Raw genomic sequence first — 26,163 nt, 5'->3', positions numbered from 1 at the left:
CATTATGGTCAGATTTGCCAAATGGAGGGTGAGGGAGAGCTTTGTACGTGTCTCTGTGTGGAGTAAAGGTGGTCTTCATCACTAGAAAAGAAACTGTTACATTTGATATAATTTAAAAGCTTACAAACAGTGTGGTCAAACTATTGTATTATTTCTTTTAACATTTAAAAATGGTAATTTTTAAAAACATTTAAGGTCAATTATCTAAAATGTGTAAATTCAGACTTTTTTTCATATGTTAGCCTGATGACTCACTAAATTATTCCGCTGCTCAGTAGTTCACTACATACTTTAGTCGGAGACTGTCGTCATTGAAGTTGTTTGTGGTGAGGGGCACAAGGGGTGTTCTACAAAACACCTCATCGATTGGTTAAAGATGATCCAATCAGAGTATCAAAGCAAATGGTGAATTTTCAAACTGCCACTTTACTCGCATGTGTTGTGGGTCTGGCCCAACCCATCGATTTCTGGACCTATCAGATGGCCCCGAATGTGTTCTCATTTGGTGAATGGTCGGGGAGGTACTGCGATCCATACTCACTGGGCAGATTCCATTATGCTGAGCACCAGGGGCGCAATGATGGGAACGGGCAAAAGTGATGAGGGAGGAGTGCCCTTTTCAAATCATATAGTAAACTGCGCTGCTTGGTGATGTTGTCAACAAGGCAGCATGGTGCTTCATCCAGAAAATGTGTTTGCATTTTCAAACTAGAAGGCAGATTAAGTGTTTTTGTTAAAAGCAATCACTTTTGCATGCAAACACAGAATCCTATTCATTACTCCTCATGCTTAATTACCTTTTTGTTTTGAGCCGACTTCACCGTGGGCTTTGAACCTGGGAGGCAGCCCAGGTTTAATCTAATCCCCTCATTGTGGAGAAGAACCCAACGTCCATGTCCGTAGCGCTTGGCCGGAGCAAGGAGTCTAGGTAGGCAGGCAAATATGTTGTAGCTTAGACCCTATTTCACATAAACTGAGGTTTTTGTGTTGTGCATGCCATCGGTTGAGACAAGATGCCCTTTGAATGCAGGGTGGGTGTCATTTCAATCATATAAATATAATTCATAGAATGGACCAATCCTTTCAGACAACTGCAATTGAGCTGTTACACCATTGAAGCTTAAATTGAATTTACTTCTAACTTCTAATTACTACCACAAAGATTTCCACCCGCAGTCGAATGTCAACTTAAATGGTCATGTATATTCTATTATCTGTATTTCTATGATTTCAATAGTTCTCCTATGGAGGATTGACAGTATAATTTTAAACAGATATTCCCATTTCAAATCAACAAATTAACATTCTCCAACCATGTTTGTGGTATCATTTTGAAAGTACAAATAAAAATTTGATTCCCATTTTAGTACATTTATCAGCAAAAAAATTACACCTACTCTGTATTCAAGAGCATGTTGTCTCAACCGATGGTGGCACAACAGGAAAAACCTCAGATTATGTGAAATGAGTTAGTGTTTTTAGATAATGTTAAAAAATGACCAAAAATAAAAACATTTCCCCATAAATTATTAAATAGTTTGCCAACCCTGTTTGTAAGCTTTTAAATTATATAAATCTCAACCGTTTATCTTTTCCACTAATGAAGACATGGTTGTCTCATGGTATGTAAAATGATAGAACTTTGAGCACCTTTATCGCTTTAATGATTTGGCAATCGGGTCCAAAAAGTCACTTTCTGAGCACTTCTAAAATGGGCAAATGTGTAAAGAAGGTTTCGTAAAAATCAATTGGGGTGCTGTCAAAAAATGATTGAATTCAAATGGATTAACCCTATGTAATAAAAGTTAAATAAATATTAGGCTATGCAATCTTCTTACCAACGGCAAAGGCATCTGTTTTATCATTAGGCCTACGTTTTAATGTTATTAGCCTTCCATTATTTTAATTCCTGTGCATCAAACACCAACAATTCCCACAAAGTAACAATATTTGCTTGGAATACAGTTGATCAACCGCTAGAAGTTGTGCGGACGCATGGTCTGAGATTTGCGAGGAGATGCGCAACACTTTCCCGTCAAGTTCTAAATTGACAATTAGCAACCTTTTGTGGGAAAACAGATGCACGCGAGGTTTAGTCTTTCTTGTGTACACGCACCTTTTGATAAATGAGGCCCCTGGCGAGGCACAGTATATTAATCCCCACCAGACACGGGTTCAATCCCTGCTTCCACCCTTCCTAAGTGCATAACAATGTAGGCCTACCTATTTAAAAAAATATATTTTTAATTATTATTATTATTATTTTTTTACTGTTTACGTTTTTAAAGTAGACTAAATGTATACTTTATAGTAATCTCTCGTGACAGACTGAATGCCAAATCGAGAGCTGGCCAGTGCTAGTGCTATTGGGTTCTTGGTTCTGAAATTAACTTTATAGTGACATTTCATTCATTAGGAAGTCGCTTGGAAAGAGGAATGGAGACGACAATATATATATATATATATATACACAGTACCAGTCAAAAGTTTGGACACAGCTACTCATTCAAGGGTTTTTCTTTATTTTTACTATTTTCTACATTGTTGAATAATAGTGAAGATATCAGAACTCTGTAATAACACATATGGAATCATGTAGTAACCAAAAAAGTGTTAAACAAATCTAAATATATATTTGCGATTCTTCAAAGTAGCCACCCTTTGCCTTGATGACAGCTTTGCACACTCGGCGTTCTCTCAACCAGCTTTATGTGGAATGCTTTTCCAACAGTCTTGAAGGAGTTCCCACATATGCTGAGCACTTGTTGGCTGCTTTTCCTTCACTCTGCGGTCCAACTCATCCCCAAACTATCTCAACTGGGTTGAGGTTGGGTGATTGTGGAGGCCAGGTCATCTGATACAGCACTCATCACTCTCTTTCTTGGTCAAATAGCCCTTATACAGCCTGGAGGTGTGTTGGGTCATTGTCCTGTTGAGAAACAAATGATAGTCCCACTAAGCGCAAACCAGATGTGATGGCATATTGCTGCAGAATGCTGTGGTAGACATACTTGTTAAGTGTGCCTTGAATTCTAAATAAATCACCGACAGTGTCACCAGCAAAGCACCCCCACACCATCACAACTCCACCTCCATGCTTCATGGTGTGAACCACACATGCGGAGATCACCTACTCTGCGTTGGACACGGTTGGAACCAAAAATCTTTAATTTGGAGATTTCCACCGGTCTAATGTCCATTGCTCGTGTTTCTTGGCCTACGCAAGTCTCCTCTTCTTATCGGTGTCCTTTAGTAGTGGTTTCTTTGCAGCAATTCGACCATGAAGGCCTGATTCTCACTCAGTCTCCTCTGAACAGTTGATGTGTCTGTTACTTGAACTCTGAAGCATTTATTTGGGCTGCAATTTGAGGCTGGCAACTCTAACTTATCCTCTGCTGCAGAGGTAACTCTGGGTCGTCCTTTCCTGTGGTAGTCCTCATGAGAGCCAGTTTCATCAGCGCTTGATGGTTTTTGCGTCTGCAGTTGAAGAAACTTTCAAAGTCCTTGATGTTCCAGATTGAGTGACCTTCATGTCTTAAAGTAATGATGCACTGTCATTTATTTTTGCTTATTTGAGCTGTTCATGCCATAATATGGACTTAGCCCTATTTGGTAAAAGACCATCTTCTGTATTACCCCCCTACTTTGTCACAACACAACTGATTGGCTCAAAGGCATTAAGAAGGAAAGAAATTCCACAAATTTACTTAACAAGGCACACCTGTTACTTGAACTGCATTCCAGGTGAAGGTGGGTGAGAGAATGCCAAGCGTGTGTAAAGCTGTCATCAAGGCAAACGGTGGCTACTTTGAAGAATCTCAAATAAATCAAAATATAACTTTTTTTTGTTTACATGATTCCATATGTGTTATTTCATAGTTTTGATGTCTTTACTATTATTATACAATGTAGAAAATAGTAAAATAAAGAAATTAGTGTAATGAGTAGGTGTGTCCAAACCTTTGACGGGTGCTGTGTGTGTGTGCATATAAACTCAGCAAAAAAAAAAAAGAAATGGCCCTTTTTCAGGACCCTGTCTTTCAAAGATAATTAACTAACAAATGATTTCACAGATCTTCATTGTAAAGGGTTTAAAAACTGTTTCCCATGCTTGTTCAAGGAACCATTAACAATTAATGAACATGCACCTGTGGAATGGTCGTTAAAACACTAACAGCTTACAGACGGTAGGCAATTAAGGTCACAGTTATTAAAACTTAGGACACTAAAGAGGCCTTTTTACTGACTCTGAAAAATACCTAAAGAAAGATGCCCAGGGTCCCTGCTCATATGCGTAAATGTGCCTTAGGCATTCTGCAAAGAGGCATGAGGACTGCAGATGTGGCCAGGGCAATAAATTGCAATGTCCATACTGTGAGAAGCCTAAGGCAGCGCTACAGGGAGACAGGACGGACAGCTGATCGTCCTTGCAGTGGCAGACCATGTGTAACAACACCTGCACAGGATCGGTATATCCGAACATCACACCTGTGGGACAGGTACAGGATGGCAACAACAACTGCCCGAGTTGCACCAGGAACGCACAATCCCTCCATCAGTGCTCAGACTGTCCGAATTAGGATGAGAGAGGCTGGACTGAGGGCTTGTAGGCCTGTTGTAAGGCAGGTCCTCACCAGGCATCACCGGCAACAATGTCGCCTATGGGCACAAACCCACCGTCGCTGGACCAGACAGGACTGGCAAAAAGTGCTCTTCACTGACGAGTCGCGGTTTTGTCTCACCAGGGGTGATGTTCGGATTCGCGTTTATCGTCGAAGGAATGAGCATTACACCGAGGCCTGTACTCTGGAGCGGCATCGATTTTTGCAGGTGGAGGGTCTGTCATGGTCTGGGGCGGTGTGTCACAGCATCATCAGACTGACTGCAATGACAACAAGCTCAATCTCAACGCTGTGCGTTACAGGGAAGACATCCTCCCTCATGCGGTACCCTTCCTGCAGGCTCATCCTGACATGACCCTCCAGCATGACAATGCCACCAGCCATTCTGCTCGTTCTGTGCGTGATTTCCTGCGAGACAGGAATGTCAGTGTTCTGCCATGGCCAGCCAAGAGCCCGGATCTCAATCCCATTGAGCACGTCTGGGACCTGTTGGATCGGAGGGTGAGGGCTAGGGCCATTTCCCCCCAGAAATGTCCGGGAACTTGCAGGTGCCTTGGTGGAAGAGTGGGGTAACATCTCACAGCAAGAACTGGCAAATCTGGTGCAGTCCATGAGAAGGAGATGCACTACAGTACTTAATGCAGCTGGTGACCACACCAGATACTGATTGTTACTTTTGATTTTGACCCCCCCCCTTTGTTCAGGGACAAATTATTCCATTAATAATAAACGCAGTTGACAGTGAGAGGACGTTTCTTAATTTGCTGAGTTTATATCTAAAACCAAATACTTTGACTTTTACTTAAGTAGTATTTTACTGGGTGACTTTAGCTTTTACTTTAGTCATTTTCTGTTAAGGTATCTTTACTTTTTCCACCACTGGACCTTACAATTATTTGTATGTGTGGGGTACAGAGATGAAGTAGTCATAAAAAAATCATGTTATACACTTATTGCACACAGAGTCCACGCAACTTATTACTCTATGTGACTTGTTAAGCACATTTTTACTCCTGAACTTATTTAGGCTTACCATAAAAGGAGTTATTGACTCAAGACATTTCAGCTTTAAATGTTTTATTAATTAGTAAAAATGGCAAAAAACATAATCCCACTAACATTATGGGTTATTGTGTGTAGGCCAGTGACAACAAATCTCAATTTGAAATTCAGGCTGTAACACAACAAAATGTGTAAAAAGTCAAGGGATGTGAATACTTTCTGAATGCACTGTATACCTGTATATATTTCAGAAGGGGATACAGGCCGGTAGGAGAAACAATGGGAAGAGTGGACGCAGGAATTGAACCCTGGTCTCTGATGGGGAGAGCTGTATATGTGACGTGCTATAAATGTTCAAATCCACCACGACTCTGCACGAATGGACTGTTTCTGTGGCATTTGCGATGTCATCCCATCCACTATTCTTTCTCTGACTCATGTTTCCACAGGTTGGCTTCCGGAAGGGTGGCATCCAGCTTCTCAGTTCCCTGGGCAAGAGGATGGTGCTGGCTGGCGTGCTGCTTTCCTCTGTCCTCGCCCTGTTCGGATGTACCGTCACTCTAGGCATGCGCCACAACAAAGGTGAGAGGCCTGTGGTTACACACGCACACACGCATACACACATTTGTCAAAAGCATGTATGAGCCCTTATAATAAGGCTGATAATATGTGATGTCTATGTATCAACATTTCAACTGGCTGGTGTTAAGCAGTATCATTACGAATGATTATTAAGATGTATACTATTATTACTAAACCTGTGGCTCACATTTTCAACTTGAGTCTCTTAACCAATTCCATACCCAGCATTTGGAAATCAGCTTATGTCCTCCCGCTGCTAAAGGGTGGAGATCTCTCAGATGCTAATAACTATCGTCCTCTCTCTAAACTCCCTATCCTGGGCAAAGTCTATGAATCCCTAGTGAACTCACAGTTAAACTTCTTAGTTGAAAAGAACACACTGAGTGGGGTTCAGTCTGGCTTTAGATTGGAGAACAGCACTGCAGCTATGGCAGTGGCAAACGACATCATTAGTGCACTTGATAAAAAGCAACATTGTGCTGCTCTGTTTGTGGATTTATCAAAGGCCTTTGATACAGAATGCTGTTTTTCTACCTTCACACAAGACCAAGCACAGAGCATGTGTCTGACCAAGGCCTGTTTCACGGTGGCCAGTAAGATTGTGAAGGCTCTGGACCGCAGCGCTGACCCCTGCCAGGACTTCTACCAGTACGCCTGCGGGGGCTGGGTCCGCAAGAACCCCCTCCCCGACGGACGCTCTCGTTGGAGCACCTTCAACAGCGTCTGGAACCAGAACCAGGCTGTCCTCAAAAACCTGCTGGGTGAGTTGGAACCAAAGACACACACGCACGCACGCACGCACGCACACGCGCGCAAGCATACACATCAAATGTTATTTGCCGAATGTGTAGACCTTACCATGAAATGTTCACTTACAAGCCCTTAACCAACAATGCAGTTTTAAGAAAATATTTACTAAATATACTAAAGAATTCTTTTTTTTTAGCTATTGGGGTGGGGGTGTCAATTCAAATAGTCCGGGTGGCCATTTGATACATTTTTCAGTGTTAGCAGTTGATGTTAACAGACCACAAAGCAAATCAGGGGGAGGAAATAGGTTTATTCATAGAGAACAAATCATGAGGGGAGGTAGATTGTAGATGTTCATGCTCCACTGTCCTCAGTGATTCTCTCCACGGAACAAAGGGACAGGATGTAGTTTTATAACCAAATCAAATTTATTTGTCACATACACATGGTTAGCAGGTGTTAATGCAAGTGTAGCGAAATGCTTGTGCTTCTAGTTCCGACCATGCAGTAATATCTAACAAGTAATCTACCAATTCCACAACAACTACCTTGTACACACAAGTGTAAAGGAATGAATACGAATATGTACATAAAAATATATAAATGACTGATGGCCGAACGGCATAGGCAAGATGTAATAGATGGTACAGTATATACATATGAGATGAGTATTGTAGGGTATGAAAACATATAAAGCAGCATTGTTTAAGGTGGCTAGTGATACATTACATCAGGATGGCAAGATGCAGTAGATGGTATGGCGTACAGTATATACATATGAGATGAATAATGTAGGTTATGTAAACATTATCTAATATAAAGTGGCAGGTGATAAATTGATTACATCAATTTTCCCATTATTAAAGTGGCTTGAGTTGAGTCAGTATGTTGGCAGCAGCCACTCAATGTTAGTGATGGCTGTTTAACAGTCTGATGGCCTTGAGATAGAAGCTGTTTTTCAGTCTCTCGGTCCCAGCTTTGATGCACCTGTACTGACCTCGCCTTCTGGATGATAGCGGGGGGAACAGGCAGTGGCTCGGGTGGTTGCTGTCCTTGATGATCTTTTTGGCCTTCCTGTGACATCGGGTGGTGTAGGTGTCCTGGAGGGCAGGTAGTTTGCCGCCGGTGATGCGTTGTGCAGACCTCACTACCCTCTGGAGAGCCTTCCGGTTATGGGCGGAGCAGCTGCCGTACCAGGCGGTGATACAGCCCGACAGGATGCTCTCGATTGTGCATCTGTAAAAGTTTGAGTGTTTTTGGTGACAAGCCAAATTTCTTCAGCCTCCTGAGGTTGAAGAGGCGCTGCTGCGCCTTCTTCACCACGCTGTCTGTGTGGGTGGACCGTTTCAGTTTGTCCGTGATGTGTACGCCGAGGAACTTAAAACTCTCCACCCTCTCCACTACTGTCCCGTCAATGTAGATAGGGGGCTGCACCCTCTGCTGTTTCCTGAAGTCCACGATCATCTCTTTTGTTTTGTTGACATTGAGTGTGAGGTTATTTTCCTGACACCACACTCCGAGGGCCCTCACCTCCTCCCTGTAGGCCGTCTCGTCGTTGTTGGTAATCAAGCCTACCACTGTAGTGTCGTCTGCAAACTTGATGATTGAGTTGGAGGCGTGCGTGGCCACGCAGTCGTGGGTGAACAGGGAGTACAGAAGAGGGCTGAGAACGGACCCTTGTGGGGACCCAGGGTTGAGGATCAGCGGGGTGGAGATGTTGTTACCTACCCTCACCACCTGGGGGCGGCCCGTCAGGAAGTCCAGGACCCAGTTGCACAGGGCGGGGTCGAGACCCAGGGTCTCGAGCTTAATGACGAGTTTGGAGGGTACTATGGTGTTAAATGCTGAGCTGTAATCGATGAACAGCATTCTTACATAGGTATTCCTCTTGTCCAGATGGGTTAGGGCAGTGTGCAGTGTGATGGCGATTGCGTCGTCTGTGGACCTATTGGGTCGGTAAGCAAATTGGAGTGGGTCTAGGGTGTCAGGTAGGGTGGAGGTGATTTGGTCCTTGACTAGTCTCTCAAAGCACTTCATGATGACGGAAGTGAGTGCTACAGGGCGGTAGTCATTTTTCTCAGTTACCTTAGCTTTCTTGGGAACAGGAACAATGGTGGCCCTCTTGAAGCATGTGGGGACAGCAGACTGGGATAAGGATTGATTGAATATGTATGTAAACACACCAGCCAGCTGGTCTGCGCATGCTCTGAGGATGTGGATGGGGATGCCGTCTGGGCCTGCAGCCTTGCGAGGGTTAACACGTTTAAATGTTTTACTCACGTTGGCTGCAGTGAAGGAGAGCCCGCAGGTTTTGGTAGCGGGCCGTGTTAGTGGCACTGTATTGTCCTCAAAGCGTGCAAAGAAGTTGTTTAGTCTGTCTGGGAGCAAGGCATCGTGATCTGCGACGGAGCTGATTTTTCTTTTGTAGTCCGTGATTGACTGTAGACCCTGCCACATACCTCTCGTGTCTGAGCCGTTGAATTGCGACTCCACTTTGTCTCTGTACTGACGCTTAACTTGTTTGATTGCCTTGTGGAGGGAATAGCTACACTGTTTATATTCGGTCATGTTTCCGGTCACTTTGCCCTGATTAAAAGCAGTGGTTCGCGCGTTCAGTTTTGCGCGAATGCTGCCATAAATCCACGGTTTCTGGTTGGGGAATGTTTTAATAGACGCTGTTGGTACAACATTACCGATGCACTTATTAATGAACTCGCACACCGAGTTAGCGTATTCGTGAATGTTGTTGTTCGCAGCAATGCGGAACATATCCCAGTCCACGTGATCGAAGCAACCCAGCCCTAGCCTGTGGTTGACCAATTTAGAATTCCTTGAAATAAAACTGGGCCAATAGCCAAATAACAAGTATCCTATTTCAGGTTCAATGTATAAACAATGTGGACCAATGAGAACTTGCCATGTAGCTATGGGTCCCGGACTGAAATTCTCTGATCCATTGATATTACTATTTGCATTGATCGTTAGTTCTCTATTGACCTCTCATCCTCTGCATTGTGTATTTAATAAAGAAATATTCTTACAGCAGTTTTATGGCTTGAGGGTAGAAGCTGGAGCCTTTTGGACCTAGACTTGGTGTTCCAGTACCGCTTGCTGTGCAGTAGCAGAGAAAACAGTCTGACTTGGGTGACTGGAGTCTTTGACAATTTTTTGGGGCCTCCCTCTGACACCACCTAGTATATAGGTCCTGGATGGCAGGAAGCTCGGCCCCAGTGATGTACTGGGCTGTATGCACTACCCTCTGTAGTGCCTTACGGTTGGATGCCGAGCAGATGCCATACCAGGCGCGGTGATGCAACTGGTCAGGATGCTCTCGATATTGCAGCTGTAGAACTGTTGAGGATCTGAGGACCCATGCCAAATCTTTTCACTCTCCTGAGGGGGAAAAGGCATTGTCGTGCCCTCTTCACGACTTTCTTGGTGTGTTTGGACCATGATAGTTTGTTGATGTGGACACCAAGGAACTTGAAACTCTTGAAACATGCACGCACACACACACATACAAACAGACATACATACTGTAAACATAGACACTTGTCGTATACCATTTCTCCTGCTTTTGTTGCAACCCAGTCTTCAAATAAAACGCCAACCCGTGGCTTGACTGCAGTGACAGAGTTACGCCATTGTTTGACGTTTTAATTACGTCATGTGGCGCCGTATCTTAGCTGTCATTCAAACTCTGCAAAATGGAATCTAAAACTTAAGTTTAGGCATTACTTCCGAATGCTTAGGGTTTGAGAAAGGCTTAAAATGGCTTTAATGCACCTGTACTGACCTCGCCTTCTGGATGATAGCGAGGTGAACAGGCCATGGCTCGGGTGGTTGGCGATGTTTTTGGCCTTCCTGTGACATCGGGTGCTGTAGCTGTCATGGAGGGCAGGTAGTGTGCCCCCGGTGATGCATTGGGCAGACCACACCACCCTCTGGAGAGCCCTGTGGTTGCGGGCGGTGCAGTTGCCATACCAGGCGGTGATACAGCCCGACAGGATGCTCTCAATTGTGCATCTGTAAAAGTTTGAGGGTGTTAGGGGCCAAGATGGATTTCTTCAGCCTCCTGTGGTTAAAGAGGTCGCTGTTGAGCCTTCACCACACTTTCAGATTGTCAGTGATGTGTATGCAGAGGAACTTGGAATCTTTTCACCTTCTCCACTGAGGTCCCGTCGACGTGGATGGGGTCGTGCTCCCTCTACTGTCTCCTGAAGTCCACGATCAGCTCCTTTTTGTTCACGTTGAGTGAGAGGTTATTTTCCTGGCACCACTCCGCCAGGGCCCTCATCTCCTAACTGTAGGCTGTCTCATTGTTGGTAATCAGGCCTACTACACTTTTGTCGACTGCAAACTTGATGATTGAGTTGGAGGCGTGCATGGCCACTCAGTCATGGGTGAATAGGGAGTACAGGATTGGGCTGAGTACGCTCCCTTGTGAGGCCTGTGTGTTGAGGATCAGCGTAGTGGAGGTGTTGTTTCCTGTCTTCAACACCTGGGGGTGCCATTGGGACTGAGGCTGAGGGCCACTCACGGTACTGTCCTGATGAATACCTTGTTGCCTCCGGTGCATGCGGAACTTTATGCTCCATCGACTGTTGAATTAAAACTAATCTCTACTGGGCTGCTAGCCTCCTTCCACTGTACCAGAGGTTATTGTGATCCTGTTCATTCCCCTTTAGCTGCATGATTTATAACTTCTGTAGGATAATTCTGCAGCGTTGGTCGGTCATACACTACGTGACCAAAAGTATATGGACACCTGCTAGTCAAACATCGCGTTCCAAAATCATGGGTATTAATATGGAGTTGGTCCCCCCGTTGCTGCTATAACAGCCTCCACTCTTCTGCGACGGCTTCCCACTAGATGTTGGAACATTGCTGCAGGGACTTGCTTCCATTCAGCCACAATAGTATTAGTGAGTTTGGGTGCTGATGTTGGGCGATTAGGCCTGGTTCGCAGTTGATGTTCCAATTTCATCCCAAAGGTGTTCGATGGAGTTGAGGTCAGGGCTCTGTGCAGGCCAGTCAAGTTCTTCCACACCGATCTCGACAAACCATTTCTGTATGGACCTCGCTTTGTGCACAGGAAAAGGCCTTCCCCAAACTGTTACCACCAAGTTGGAAGCACAGAATCGTTTAGAATGTTATTGTACTGTATGCTGTTGCGTTAACAATGTAAAACAGCCCCAGACCCTTTATTCCTCCTCCGCCAAACTTTACAGTTGGCACTATGCATTGGGGCAGGTAGTGTTCTCCTGGCATCTGCCAAACCCAGATTTGTCTGTCGGACTGCCAGATGGTGAAGTGTGATTCATCACTTCCACTGCTCCAGAGTCCAATGGCGGTGAGCTTTACACCACTCCAGCCGACACTTGGCATTGCGCATGGTGATCTTAGGCTTGTGTGCGGCTGCCTACTAATTATACAGATGGGCCGTATTAAAATCTAATTCTCTAGTCTATAGCTTACTTGTAACTTTATAGGCCACATGCTGCACCAGAATCACATGTTCTCTTAGCTTTAGCATGGTTTGAACGAGGTGTGTAATTCCAGTCATATAATACAGTACAGTAATACAGTCCACACTGTTTAATTTACCAATTTACTGTAGCTAGCTACATCTATGAGCTTTTGTTTTTCTGTCGTGCGTAATGCGCAGTAGCCTACTGGCTCTATCTGATTCAGAGCGGTTAGGTTAAATGCGGAAGACACATTTCAGTTGAATACATTGTTGGACAACTGACTAGGTATCCCCCTTTCCTTTATATCATATATGTCTTGAATAAAGACACAATCATTTGGGCTTTGATTACAACATTTATTTTTAATGTAGGGCTCAAAATGTATTTAATGTACGGCTCATCAGACTCGGGTAGCATCAGTCTTGAATTTTCGGTCAACGCTCCTAATCAAATCCAGACACAGGCCTATTTACAGTCATGGCCAAAAGTTTTGAGAATGACATAAATATTAATTTCCACAAGGTTTATTGCTTCAGTGTCTTTAGTTATTTTTGTCAGATGTTACTATGGAATACTGAAGTATAATTACAAGGATTTCATAAGTGGCAAAGGCTTTTATTGACAATTACATGAAGTTGATGCATAGAGTCAACATTTGCAGTGTTGACCCTTCTTTTTCAAGACCTCTGCAATCTGCCCTGGCATGCTGTCAGTTAACTGCTGGGCCACATCCTGACTGATGGCAGCCCATTCTTGCATAATCAATGCTTGGAGTTTGTCAGAATTTGTGGGGTTTTGTTTGTCCACCCGCCTCTTGAGGATTGACCACAAGTTCTCAATGGGATTCAAGGTCTGGGGAGTTTCCTGGCCATGGACCCAAAATATCGATGTTTTGTTCCCCGAGCCACTTAATATTCACTTTTTCCTTATGGCAAGGTGCTCCATCATGCTGGAAAAGGCATTGTTCATCACCAAACTGTTACTGGATGGTTGGGAGAAGTTGCTCTCGGAGGATGTGTTGGTACCATTCTTTATTCATGGCTGTGTTCTTAGGCAAAATTGTGAGTGAGCCCACTCCCTTGGCTGAGAAGCAACCCCACACATGAATGGTCTCAGGATGCTTTACTGTTGGCGTGACACAGGACTGATGGTAGCGCTCACCTTGTCTTCTCCGGACAAGCTTTTTTCCGGATGCCCCAAACAATCAGAAAGGGGATTCATCTGATCACTCTTCATAACATTCTGGAGTATATGCAAATTGCCATCATACAAACTGAGGCAGCAGACTTTGTGAAAATTAATATTTGTGTCATTCTCAAAACTTTTGGCCACGACTGTACAGTATATGCTTTTGAATACCGGGGAAATATTCAACCCTAGTCTGAGCCCCCCCCCCCCCCCAAGGTGCTTTTGTATTGGCCCCACGGTGTGTGTGTCCCCCAACCGTCCCAGAGAGGTCACAGTTCAATCCCACGGCTCCCTATTGTCAGAACAGTCTGCAGGTCAACTGTCCATGACATACTGTTATTTGCTTCAAACCTGTCCAAATCTCTTGTCATGTAATTAAGTTATATAGAAGGAAATGACAGGTCTTCTTGTCTCTGCCTCACACAATCACATTAGCCTCTGTTCTCCTCATCCATCTCTTCCTCCTCATCCCTACCCCTCTTTTCTCTACTCCTTCAGAAAACGTCACGTTCAACTCCAGAAGCGAGGCGGAGCGGAAGACCCAATTCTACTACCTGTCCTGTCTCAACGAGCAGCACATTGAGGAGCTGGGAGCCACGCCCCTTATTGACCTCATCACAAAGGTCAGTTTTGCTTCGGACCCCGCCCCCTTCATACCTGCACGCAAATACACTCCGGTTACGTCCTAATGATCTCCGCTTTCTGCCAAAGTGTGTACCCTTTACGGATTTGAAGGGAAATAGTAACAAGAAACTCCCTCTTTTATGCCTACACCAATCCAGTGCTTTTACATTTGTGGGGAGTAATGAATGAGTGCACACTTCATGAGAAAGGAGATATTATTGGGACACAACCACGCACTCCATGCAGCGTTGAAGGATTCAATGTCATTAACACATTATGCTCGTGACCACATGGGTTTGAATCTAGGATCCCCTCCTACTTTGTCACAAACCCTCTTATCGCATCCCTTCTATACCGGGGGGCTATTCCAGTCCTTGAGGGCCTGATTGGTGTCACAGTTTTGCCCCAGCTAACACACCTGACTCCAATAATCACCTAATCATGATCTTCAGTTTAGAATGCAATTTGATTAATCAGCTGTGTTTGCTAGGGATGGAGAAAGTGTGCCACCAATCAGGCCCTCGAGGACTGGAGTTGCCCACCCATGATCTATACTGTCCTTTCTCTTTAACCTCTTATGGCTATGGGGCAGTATTTTCACGGCTGGATAAAAAACGTACCCGATTTAATCTGGTTACTAATCCTACCCAGTAACTAGAATATGCATATACTTATTATATATGGATAGAAAACACCCTAAAGTTTCTAAAACTGTTTGAATGGTGTCTGTGAGTATAACAGAACTCAAATGGCAGGTCAAAACCTGAGAGATTCCTTTACAGGAAGTGGCCTGTCTGACCATTTCTGGAACTTCTTTGCCATCTCTATCTTTTACAAAGGATCTCTGCTCTAACGTGACACTTCCTACGTCGTCCATGGGCGCTCAGAGCCCGGGAAAAACCTGAATGTCGTCATCCCAGCCCCAGGCTGAAACACATTATCGCCTTTCTCAAGTGGCCGATCAAGGGACTGTGGGCTTAGGCGTGACCTGGCCGCCCCCGTCTTTGTGATTTTTTTCCCCTCTGTTTGCCGAAAAGGAGATTCCCGGTCGGAATATTATCGCTTTTCTACGAGAAAAATGGCATAAAAATTGATTTTAAACAGCGGTTGACATGCTTCGAAGTACGGTAATGGAATATTTAGATTTTTTTTTGTCACGAATTGCGCCATGCGCGCGACCCTTATTTACCATTTCGCATAGTGTCTGGGACGCACGAACAAAACGCCGCTATTCGGATATAACGATGGATTATTTTGGACCAAACCAACATTTGTTATTGAAGTGGCAGTCCTGGGAGTGCATTCTGACGAAGACAGCAAAAGGTAATCAAACTTTTATAATAGTAAATCTGATATTGGTGAGTGCTAAACTTGCCGGGTGTCTAAATAGCTAGCCCGTGATGGCTGGGCTATGTACTTAGAATATTGCAAAATGTGCTTTCACCAAAAAGCTATTTTAAAATCGGACATATCGAGTGCATAGAGGAGTTCTGTATCTATAATTCTTAAAATAATTGTTATGCTTTTTGTGAACGTTTATCGTGAGTAATTTAGTAAATTATTAGCAAATTCCTCCGGAAGTTTGCGGGGGGGTATGCTAGTTCTGAACGTCACATGCTAATGTAAAAAGCTGTTTTTTGATATAAATATGAACTTGATTGAACAAAACATGCATGTATTGTATAACATAATGTCCTAGGGTTGTCATCTGATGAAGATCATCAAAGGTTAGTGCTGCATTTAGCTGTCTTCTGGGTTTTTGTGACATTATATGCTAGCTTGAAAAATGGGTGTCTGATTATTTCTGGCTTGGTACTCTGCTGACATAATCTAATGTTTTGCTTTCGCTGTAAAGCCTTTTTGAAATCGGACAGTGTGGTTAGATAAAGGAGAGTCTTGTCTTTAAAATGCTGTGAAATAGTCATATGTTTGAAAAATGGAAGTTTTTGTATTTTTGAGGAATTTGTCATTCGCGCCACGCCTATCATTGGATATTGGAGCAGGTGTTCCGCTAGCGGAACGTCTAGATGTAAGAGGTTAATAAAAGTGTCTTAAAAACTAGTTTGAAAAAAGAACGGGTAAATGTGGCGCAACGCTCTAAGGCACTACATCTCAGTGCTAGAGGCGTCACTACAGACCCTGGTTCGATTCCTGTATCACAACCGACCGTGATTGGGAGTCCCATAGGGTGGTGCACAATTGGCCCAGCGTCATTAGGGTTTGGCCAGGGTTGACTGTCATTGTAAATAAGAGTTTGTTCTTAACCTCTATGGGCTAGGTGGGACGTCTAGATGTAAGAGGTTAACAAAATCCTGAATTCTGTGAGCCAACTTGCAACAAATAAAGAAGTACAGTCACATTTAACCTCTCTAGGGTAGGTGGCACCAAAGGGTCCCACCTACGTAACAGCCAGTGTAATCCCGTGGCGCGTTATTCAAAAACCTCAAAAATGCAAAAACTTCAATTTTTCAAACATATGACTATTTTACACCATTTTAAAGATAAGACTCTCGTTAATCTAACCACACTGTCCGATTTCAAAAAGGCTTTACAACGAAAGCAAAACATTAGATTATGTCAGCAGAGTACCAAGCCAGAAATAATCAGACACCCATTTTTCAAGCCAGCATATAATGTCACCAAAACCCAGAAGACAGCTAAATGCAGCACTCACCTTTGATCTTCATCAGATGACACACCTAGGACATTATGTTATACAATACATGCATGTTTTGTTCAATCAAGTTCATATTTATATCAAAAACCAGCTTTTTACATTAGCATGTGACGTTCAGAACTAGCATACCCCCCGCAAACTTCCGGGGAATTCGCTAACATTTTACTAAATTACTCACGATAAACGTTCACAAAAAGCATAACAATTATTTTAAGAATTATAGATACAGACCTCCTCTATGCACTCGATATGTCCGATTTTAAAATAGCTTTTTGGTGAAATCACATTTTGCAATATTCTAAGTACATAGCCCAGGCATCACGGGCTCGCTATTTAGACACCCGGCAAGTTTAGCACTCACCATAATCATATTTACTATTATAAAAGTTTGATTACCTTTTGTTGTCTTCGTCAGAATGCACTCCCAGGTCTGCTACTTCAATAACAAATGTTGGTTTGGTCCAAAATAATCCATCGTTATATCCGAATAGCGGCGTTTTGTTCGTGCGTTCCAGACACTATCCGAAATGGTAAAGAAGTGTCGCGCGCAATTCGTGACAATAAAATTCTAAATATTCCATTACCGTACTTCGAAGCGTGTCAACCGCTGTTTAAAATCAATTTTTACGCCATTTTTCTCGTAGAAAAGCGATAATATTCCGACAGGGAATCTCCTTTTCGGCAAACAGAGGAAAAAATCACAAAGGCGGGGGCGGTCGGGTCATGCGCATAAGCCCAGAGTCCCTTGATCGGCCACTTGAGAAAGGCGATAATGTGTTTCAGCCTGGGGCTCGAATGACGACATTCTGTTTTTTCCCGGGCTCTGAGCGCCTATGGAAGACGTGGGAAGTGTCACGTTAGAGCAGAGATCCTTAGTAAAAGATAGAGATGGAAAAGAAGTTCAAGAAATGGTCAGACAGGCCACTTCCTGTAAAGGAATCTCTCAGGTTTTGACCTGCCATTTGAGTTCTGTTATACTCACAGACACCATTCAAACAGTTTTAGAAACTTTAGGGTGTTTTCTATCCATATGTAATAAGTATATGCATATTCTAGTTACTGGGTAGGAGTGGTAACCAGATTAAATCGGGTATGTTTTTTATCCAGCCGTGTCAATACTGCCCCCTAGCCCTAACAGGTTAACTGACTTCCCTAGTTAAATAAAATCAATAAATACAAATAAAGACCCTGCTACTTCACTGTCCCCTTTCTAATCTACCTAGTATAGGCCCTTCATTCTGCGGTCCAACTCATCCCAAACCATCTCAATTGGGTTGAGGTCGGGTGATTGTGGAGGCCAGGTCATCTGATGCAGCACTCCATCACTCTCTTTCTTGGTCAAATAGCCCTTACACAGCCTGGAGGTGTGTTGGATCATTGTCCTGTTGAAAAACAAATTATAGTCCCACTAAGCGCAAACCAGATGGGATGGCGTATCACTGCAGAATGCTGTGGCAGCCATGCTGGTTGTGTGCCTTGAATTCTAAATAAATCATTGACAGTGTCACCAGCAAAGCACCCCTTCACACCACCTCCTCCATGCTTCATGGTGGGAGCCATACATGCAGACATCATACGTTCACCTACTCTGCGTCTCACAAAGACACGGCAGTTGGAACCAAAAATCTCAAATTTGGACTCATCAGACCTAAGGACAGATTTCCACCGGTCTAATGTCTATTGCTTGTGTTTCTTGGCCCAAGCAAGTCTCTTCTTATTGGTGTCCTTTTAGTAGGGAGTTTTCGCTCATCAAACATGGCTGCCACCATAAAGAATTTAGCTCCTATTAGCTTAGCTGACACGCATCTCTTTTCTAAACAATATTACATTTCTCCCTTGGGCTCACCAGAGATGTCGTACATTGTAAACAAGTCTAGCTAGGTCAGTAACTTTTTTGAATGTTTTGTCAGTGCAACCTGTTATTTAGACTGGTTTATGGAATTAATTTAGCTGTGGATGTGTTCCGTGTTATGTTTGGATGATGAAGTTCGCATTTCTTTTTTAATAAAAGGTGAATTTGAGGAATAAAGTTGTGAAGACCTTCTTTCCCATCAGTACAGAACCGATGCTTTTCCGACAACAATGCTGTTTTGACGTGTTTGTTGCATCATACGTGATCGTACACTGCAGGAACCACTCTTCAATGATCACAAATACGTGATCGTACGCTGCAGGAACCACTCTTCAATGATCACAAATACGTGATCGTACGCTGCAGGAACCACTCTTCAATGATCACAAATACGTGATCGTACGCTGCAGGAACCACTCTTCAATGATCACAAATACGTGATCGTACGCTGCAGGAACCACTCTTCAATGATCACAAATACGTGATCGTACGCTGCAGGAACCACTCTTCAATGATCACAAATACGTGATCGTACGCGTCAAAGGGTTAAGTACATTGCTTATATTTACAACAGGAGTACAGCCTACACAAAAATTAACCACAGGATAGCTTCCTCCATTTTCTATTTAAGTGCATAGATGACATGTATTTTTCCCCGCTACCCCTGTTTTGATACAGGTGCATGATAGTAGTCCATTCTAAATCAAAACAAATTTCACATATATTATTTAGTATATGTAAAGACACAAGATTAAATCAAGAATAGTCTGATGGGTGACAATATAAGCCTATCACTTGATGCCCAGCATAAGAAACAATGCCCTTTTGGGCAGGGGGGGGAGCCTAGCCCATAGACCTATATGTTTTGATAACGATTGTATCAAATCAAAGTTTATTTGTCACGTGCGACGATTACAAAAGGAATGCTTACTTACAGGCTCTAACCAATAGTGCAAAAAAGTATTAGGTGAACAATGGGTAAGTAAAGAAATAAAACAACAGTAAAAAGACAGGCTATATACAGTAGCGAGGCTATAAAAGTAGTAAGGCTACATAGACACTGGTTAGTCAGGCTGAGGCAGTATGTACATGTAGATATGGTTAAAGTGACTATGCATATATGATGAACAGAGTGGCAGTAGCGTGAAAGAGGGGTTGGCGGGTGGCGGGACACAATGCAGATAGCCCGGTTAGCCAATGTGCAGGAGCACTGGTTGGTCGGCCCAATTGAGGTAGTATGTACATGAATGTATAGTTAGTGACTATGCATATATGATAAACAGAGAGTAGCAGCAGCAGCGTATCACAACTATAACAACTAAAGTGCTCAAATAACTGCTTAAAATGAATCACCTTAATCCACTTTACAAGGGGTGTAGAGCCTAACTGGAATACATAAGCAGTGCATGAGTTTCAAGTTTGGGGAAGATCATTTTCACTATAAAAATGCACCTTTTATAATAGAAGCATTACATGCATAAATGTATTTGCGGTCACTTTTGAGAATGGTGTTTTCCTGCTAATGGAACATTCGCGCTTATAGCCTACTACCATGTGTGCATTGCTGCGCTTATAATGTGAAGAAATAACCTAATAGTTTATCAACATTTTAAGCTAAACGTTCTGATCTGTTGGGTCAAGTTTTTTTTTATATTAGTGGTTGTATTAATTTGGTATCAATTCCATCCCTCAACTGTCCCAGACTATGTTTGGAATAGTGCAAAAGTCAACCTATTCTATGGGGGATAGTAGATTGACATGGGCTAGTGCTTTTGCTGTTTGTTAGGCCTACTTATCATGTTGGCTGACGAAAAGTAAATGTGGACAGTTCTTCCAATATCTTCAATATGCACCTTGGAATTGGATAAGGACACGCGCAGTTGTGTCCCCGACTTGTCTGTCTTCACTTGTAGCCTGTGAGAGACCCAATCACGTTATGGAGAGCCATGTGAGTGAGAGGTGATTCGGAGTGCAGGGAGAAGGGCACAATGGCCACGGATTCTTTTAGGGTGGATTACAGCCACACGAAGGGGATGCCGCTGGGAAATTCTAGGCATTATCAAGTGCTTGTCAAATTGTGAAGGAGAGACTGATGAAGTGTGTACAGCCTGCTCAAAAAAAGCAGAGCTCATGCATTTCAAGCGACTTTTTTCCAATCATCATTAGTCAGATCATGCAGCCTTATGTATTAACAATCAAAACATTTAGCCCAACGTTTGTATCACAACTAAAGTTACATTAATAACTCTAAATTAAGCATATAGGACTACTGATTTCTTTGTTAATCGCTCAATACAGAATAACTGCATGTGTGCACTCTCTCAAATCGTTTGGAGAAAATATCCTTTGTATTTTATTCAATTGTATTCTTCATACTATAAAATGCCACGGAATTCTAAGCAAATCTTGTCTGCTAAATTAACTAGTGTAGCCCACAGCCATTTAACACAGATCGGGACCTAACATAAGGACAATTCAGTATGCTATTCTGTTCTTCTGAAATGGACTACATTTTCTTCATATCATGCTTCTTTTGACCTGTCTAAAGTAATGGAATTTTTGTGAAGGCGTAGGCTATAGTACATGGATTTATTAGGCTGTAGATCTTCCAAAGGTCTGCATCAGTGGCTTGTATGCTATGTGTGGAAGCCAGGAGATGCTAAACGTGTTTGTTAATTAACGGTCAATTACCGTTATTTACTTGACAATCACCGGCTGACAAAATTCTGTGACCACCACAGTCCTAGGCAAGATTAACGGGCCATCTTTGTAAATGGAAATATTCTACCCAACTACACTGCCATAATTGCACTCTACTAAGATTCTTCTCAGAATAATGTGTAGGCTTATTTCTCATATTACTCGCCCGCCCGGTGTCTTCGCTAAGGCAAGGTGAACTTGCCATCTTGGTAAATGAAAATCTACACTCTGCCGTAATCACGCCACTGAGATAGCTTCTAATATTGGACTGCACCCCACCATTTTAAAATCCAAATAAGGAGGATGAAGTTGGGCACAAGACATGGGAATATAATAGTTTTGAAGTTATATTTAGAACATTGTGAATACAAGTCATATCAGAGATAATGCCTGCTTATTCATGTAACACACTAACATTGTTATACTAGCATGCATAGCATATGAATGTAATTATGCTGTTGCTACAGTAATTACTACTGGTAGAACTAACGACTGAGGGACTAGGACTACCTATGTAAAATGCATGGAAAAATGAGTAAAACATGGATAAAATGCAAGACCTATACCTATTGATGCAGATAATTAAGTACTTTGAACCTTTTGGCTTTCCATAATGCAGTACCATTAGCTACATAATGTTGCTGCACTGAAAGAATACCAAGCCACAGAGACCGAAGTACTATTGAATTGCAGTGATAAGCACAATATCCTTGCTCTTGTCATCGAGAAACATTGACACTTTGTATCGTCGCAATCAAAGAACATCGCCCAACCCGCAGCCGCCAAACATTGCAACATAAAGCACATGAACAATGCAGGCGAGTTTCAAACACCACTGTGGAACATAAGCAAATAATTACAACTAGCAGAACATAGACATGCATGCTACAGCATTAGCATGTCACCAAGAACACCAGCGCCTAGCAGAAAAAGCAACTGCATACTAACGAGCACCCAACAGCAGTAGAGGCATCAGAGAAGGAGTGAGGAAAACTGATCCGCTAAATATAGACTACCATATCAAGGCAGGAGTGTTTGTAGAATATGATTGGCGTGACGTCAGCTGATGCATGGCTGAAGCCAGTACTCGGGATCCCTGTATGAACTAGCTCTGCACTTGATTTACAGGCAAAGCCATGTATTTAGAGTTGGGCCAATGTGGTTTCTGCATTACAATATGATGCATTTTACAGTACATGACACTTCAACATTCTATGGCAGCCATGTTAGCTCCCCATTAACATTACATGGGGAATATTTAAACAGTGCTATGTAACTGAATGTCTAGAATTAGAACAATATTCAAAAAGTTACACTAAATATATGGCTCTGGTTACAGGTACTAATAGTTACTGGTTTATTGGTGAAAGGAGTAGATTTTGTAGCTTATCCATTGATCATTCAATTCCGTTGCAGAAGAGGGGGGAGGAGAGTGAGGATAGAGCGATATATATATCGCTCTATCTCTAATTCGTAGCTAGCTGTGCTCTGTAGCGATAAGCGAAGCTACCATGACCCTGGCTTTTTGTTTTGTTTACTCACGGAGTGTGGGCTGTGCCATAGACCGTATGGGCTGTGCCATAGACCGTATGGGCTGTGCACACGGAGGAAGGTGGAGATCTGCACGCCCGATTTTAATCAATATTTATAAGTAGCCATATGTTGGTGTTTGGAGGGTGGAACTAAACGAGCATTTCCGCACTGGACAGGAATTACGTCCAAATAGTGGCGGCAACTCTGGAGAAGTCCTTTATTGTGCGAATAAACATGAAAAAGGGATGCCATTAATCGGAAGACAATGCTCTGACTATACTGTAGAGAAATCAATGCTCCCAGGATAATTTTTCCCTAGGTACAGCTCAGTGGAGGCTGGTGGGAGGGAGCTATAGGAGGACAGGATCATTGTAATAGCTGGAATGGAATAAATGGAACGGAGTCAAACGGGGTTCCAATATGTTTGATGTATTTTGATACGGTTTCATTTATTCTAGTCCAGCCATTACAATGAGCCCATCCTCCTATAGCTCCTCCCACCAGCCTCCACTGGTACAGATCTAGGAATCAGTTCCCCTCGCCTTAGTGGGGGAAAATGCAAAACTGACCAAAGGTAATACATTTATCTGTGCCTCTGAACTTGTTGTCCCTCTGTTTGGTCTGTGTGTGTTCAGACAGGGGGCTGGAGCATCACTGGTCCTTGGGAGAAGGACAACTTCATGGAGGTGCTGAAGACTGTGTCGGGCCCCTACCGCGCTCAGCCCTTCTTCACAGTCAGGGTCAGCGTGGACCCCAAGAATTCCAATAGCAATGTCATCCAGGTCAGTTGCTCTGGCTTTGGGTCTATTTTAAATGAAAAGACATGGGCTAGCACACACACACACACACACACACACACACACACACGCACACATAGGCATGCATGCATAGGGCTGTTACAATGACCGTATTACTGCCACACCGGCAGTCACAAGTGATAACGGCAGTAAAATTCCATGTGACCATTTTAATCACGGTAATTAGGCTTCCTCAAGCTCTGATGCTGCTGATGGTCATTAGTAGCTTACTAAACTTGTTAACTGCCTGGTATTCAGCACTCTATTGTCCCTCTAATCACTCTGACATCAATGGAAATGTAATCGAAAATCGAATCAATCACTTCATGAGCTCATGTTACGCAACATTTCTATCGGCTATGCAATTGGTGAGAAAACAGTGACGGCCTCTTAAAAAGAGGATCCCATCAGTAGGCTAGGCCTACTATATTTATTTCTCACCTTTCCTAATATTAAGCACATTGTTTCTCTTTACAACAGGAGTATAGCCTACCTGGCTGGCATGAAAATGAACCACGGGAAAAGCGTCCTCCACTCTCTATTTAAGTGCATAGATGACATGTATTTTTTCCCCTCTCCCTGTTTCGAGACAGGTGTATGATAATGGTCCATTCTAAATCAAAAAAAAATTCTGACATATATTATTTAGTATATGTAAAGACAAGATTAAATCAAGAATAGTCTCATGGGTGACAATATTAGCCTATCTCCTATGAATGATATATTATCTCTTGTGAATGATGCCCAGCTTTAAGGCAGGAAACAGCGAAAGCCTTTTATTGTGTGACTTTTTCAGATCATAGTCGCACACCGCATGTAGCCTAGCCAATAGGCCTATGTTTTTATATGGTTTGTATCACAACTAAAGTGGCCAAGTAACTTCTTAAAATGAAGCACATTAATCCACTTTACAACAGGCGTAGAGCCTAACTGGCATACATATGCAGTGAGTGAGTTTCAAGTTTGGGAAGATAGTTTTCACCATAAAAATGCACCTTTATAATAAAACCATTAATGCATAATCGCATCTGCGGTCACTTTTGAGAATGGTGTTGTCCTGCTAATGGAACATTTGCGCTTATAATTAGAAGAAATGGGCTAATCGTTTAGCTTAATGTCGATAAAATTTCTGATCTGTTGCGTCAGACTCATTACTTGAAAACGTTTTTTGTTTTGTCTTTATGCTAGTGGTTGTATTAATTTGGGATCTATCGCATCCCACAACTGTCCCAGACTGTTTGGAATATTTATTTCACGCACAGAATAGGTCAACTTGTGTACTATGGGGGATTGTAGATTGACATAGGCTAGTGCTTTTGCTGTTCGTTTGGCCTACTCATCTTGTTGGCTGACGTAAAGTAAATGTGGACAGTTCTTCCAATATCTTCAATATGCGCCTCGAAATTGGATAAGGACGCGCGCAGTTGCATCCCCGGTGTATTGGTCTTCACTTGTAGCCTGTTAGAAAGACCCGATCATGTGATGGAGAGCAATATGAGTGAGAGGTGCCCTGGGCGCTCCGAAGCACAACGGCCACTTATCAGCCGCGGAGCCCAAGGGCACAACGGCCACTTTCCCACAAAAGGCATGGATTTTTTTAGGGGGCATTACAACCACATAAAGGGGATGCCGCTGGGAAATGTGATTATTATCAAGTGCTTTTAAATTTGTGAATGAGAGTGATGAAGTGTGACAGCCTGTGAAATAAACAAAGCAGAGCTCATGCCTTTCATGCGACTTTCTTCAAATCATAATTAGTCGGATCATGCAGCCTTATAATGTATTAAAAATCAGAACATATACTTTGTTTGAATCACAACTAAAGTTACATTGTTATAGACCTATGTCTATCCTGCCCTACCTTTCTAAAATCTTCAAAAGCCCAGTTAACCTCTATGGGCTAGGTGGGACGCAAGCGTCCCACCCGTGGTGCACTCCATCAACAGCAGGTGCATTTCAAGAGCGGCAAATTTGAATCCAAATAAATGTCAAAATTCAAATTTTTCAAACATACAACTATTTTACACCCTTTGAAAGATAAACATCTCCTTAATCTAACCACGTTTTACGATTTCAACAAGGTTGTACGGCGAAAGCATAAATTTAGAGTATGTTAGGACAGTACATTTACAAGAGTTGTGTGTAATGTTTTGTCAATTCAAAGACAGGGTCACCAAAACCATAAAACCAGCTAAAATGATGCACTAACCTTTTACAATCTCCATCAGATGACACTCCTAGGACATTATGTTAGACAATGCATGCATTTTTAGTTCTATCAAGTTCATATTTATATCCAAAAACAGCGTTTTACTATGGCATTGATGTTGAGGAAATCGTTTCCCTCCAATAACCGGCAGTCAAG

At 42.8% G+C, this 26,163-nt stretch overlaps 1 protein-coding gene across 2 annotated transcripts in view; it reads left to right on the top strand.

The window, feature by feature from the left end:
- Positions 1–26,163, top strand: part of LOC106562910 (endothelin-converting enzyme 2) — a 68,403-nt gene that overhangs the window by 3,804 nt on the left and 38,436 nt on the right. For both annotated transcript variants that reach the window (XM_082958077.1, XM_082958076.1), the window contains exons 2-5: positions 6,074–6,206; positions 6,752–6,967; positions 14,114–14,238; positions 23,637–23,783. In XM_082958077.1, coding sequence (XP_082814203.1) covers positions 6,125–6,206; positions 6,752–6,967; positions 14,114–14,238; positions 23,637–23,783 — 570 coding nt within the window. In that variant the 5' untranslated portion in view covers positions 6,074–6,124. The remainder of the gene's footprint in view (positions 1–6,073; positions 6,207–6,751; positions 6,968–14,113; positions 14,239–23,636; positions 23,784–26,163) is intronic.

Source organism: Salmo salar, chromosome 11 (genome assembly GCF_965601325.2).
Source record: "Salmo salar chromosome 11, fSalSal1, whole genome shotgun sequence".
Lineage (NCBI taxonomy): Eukaryota > Metazoa > Chordata > Actinopteri > Salmoniformes > Salmonidae > Salmo > Salmo salar.
The sequence above is the reverse complement of the archived record's forward strand: the minus strand, read 5'-3'. Positions and strand labels throughout refer to the sequence as shown.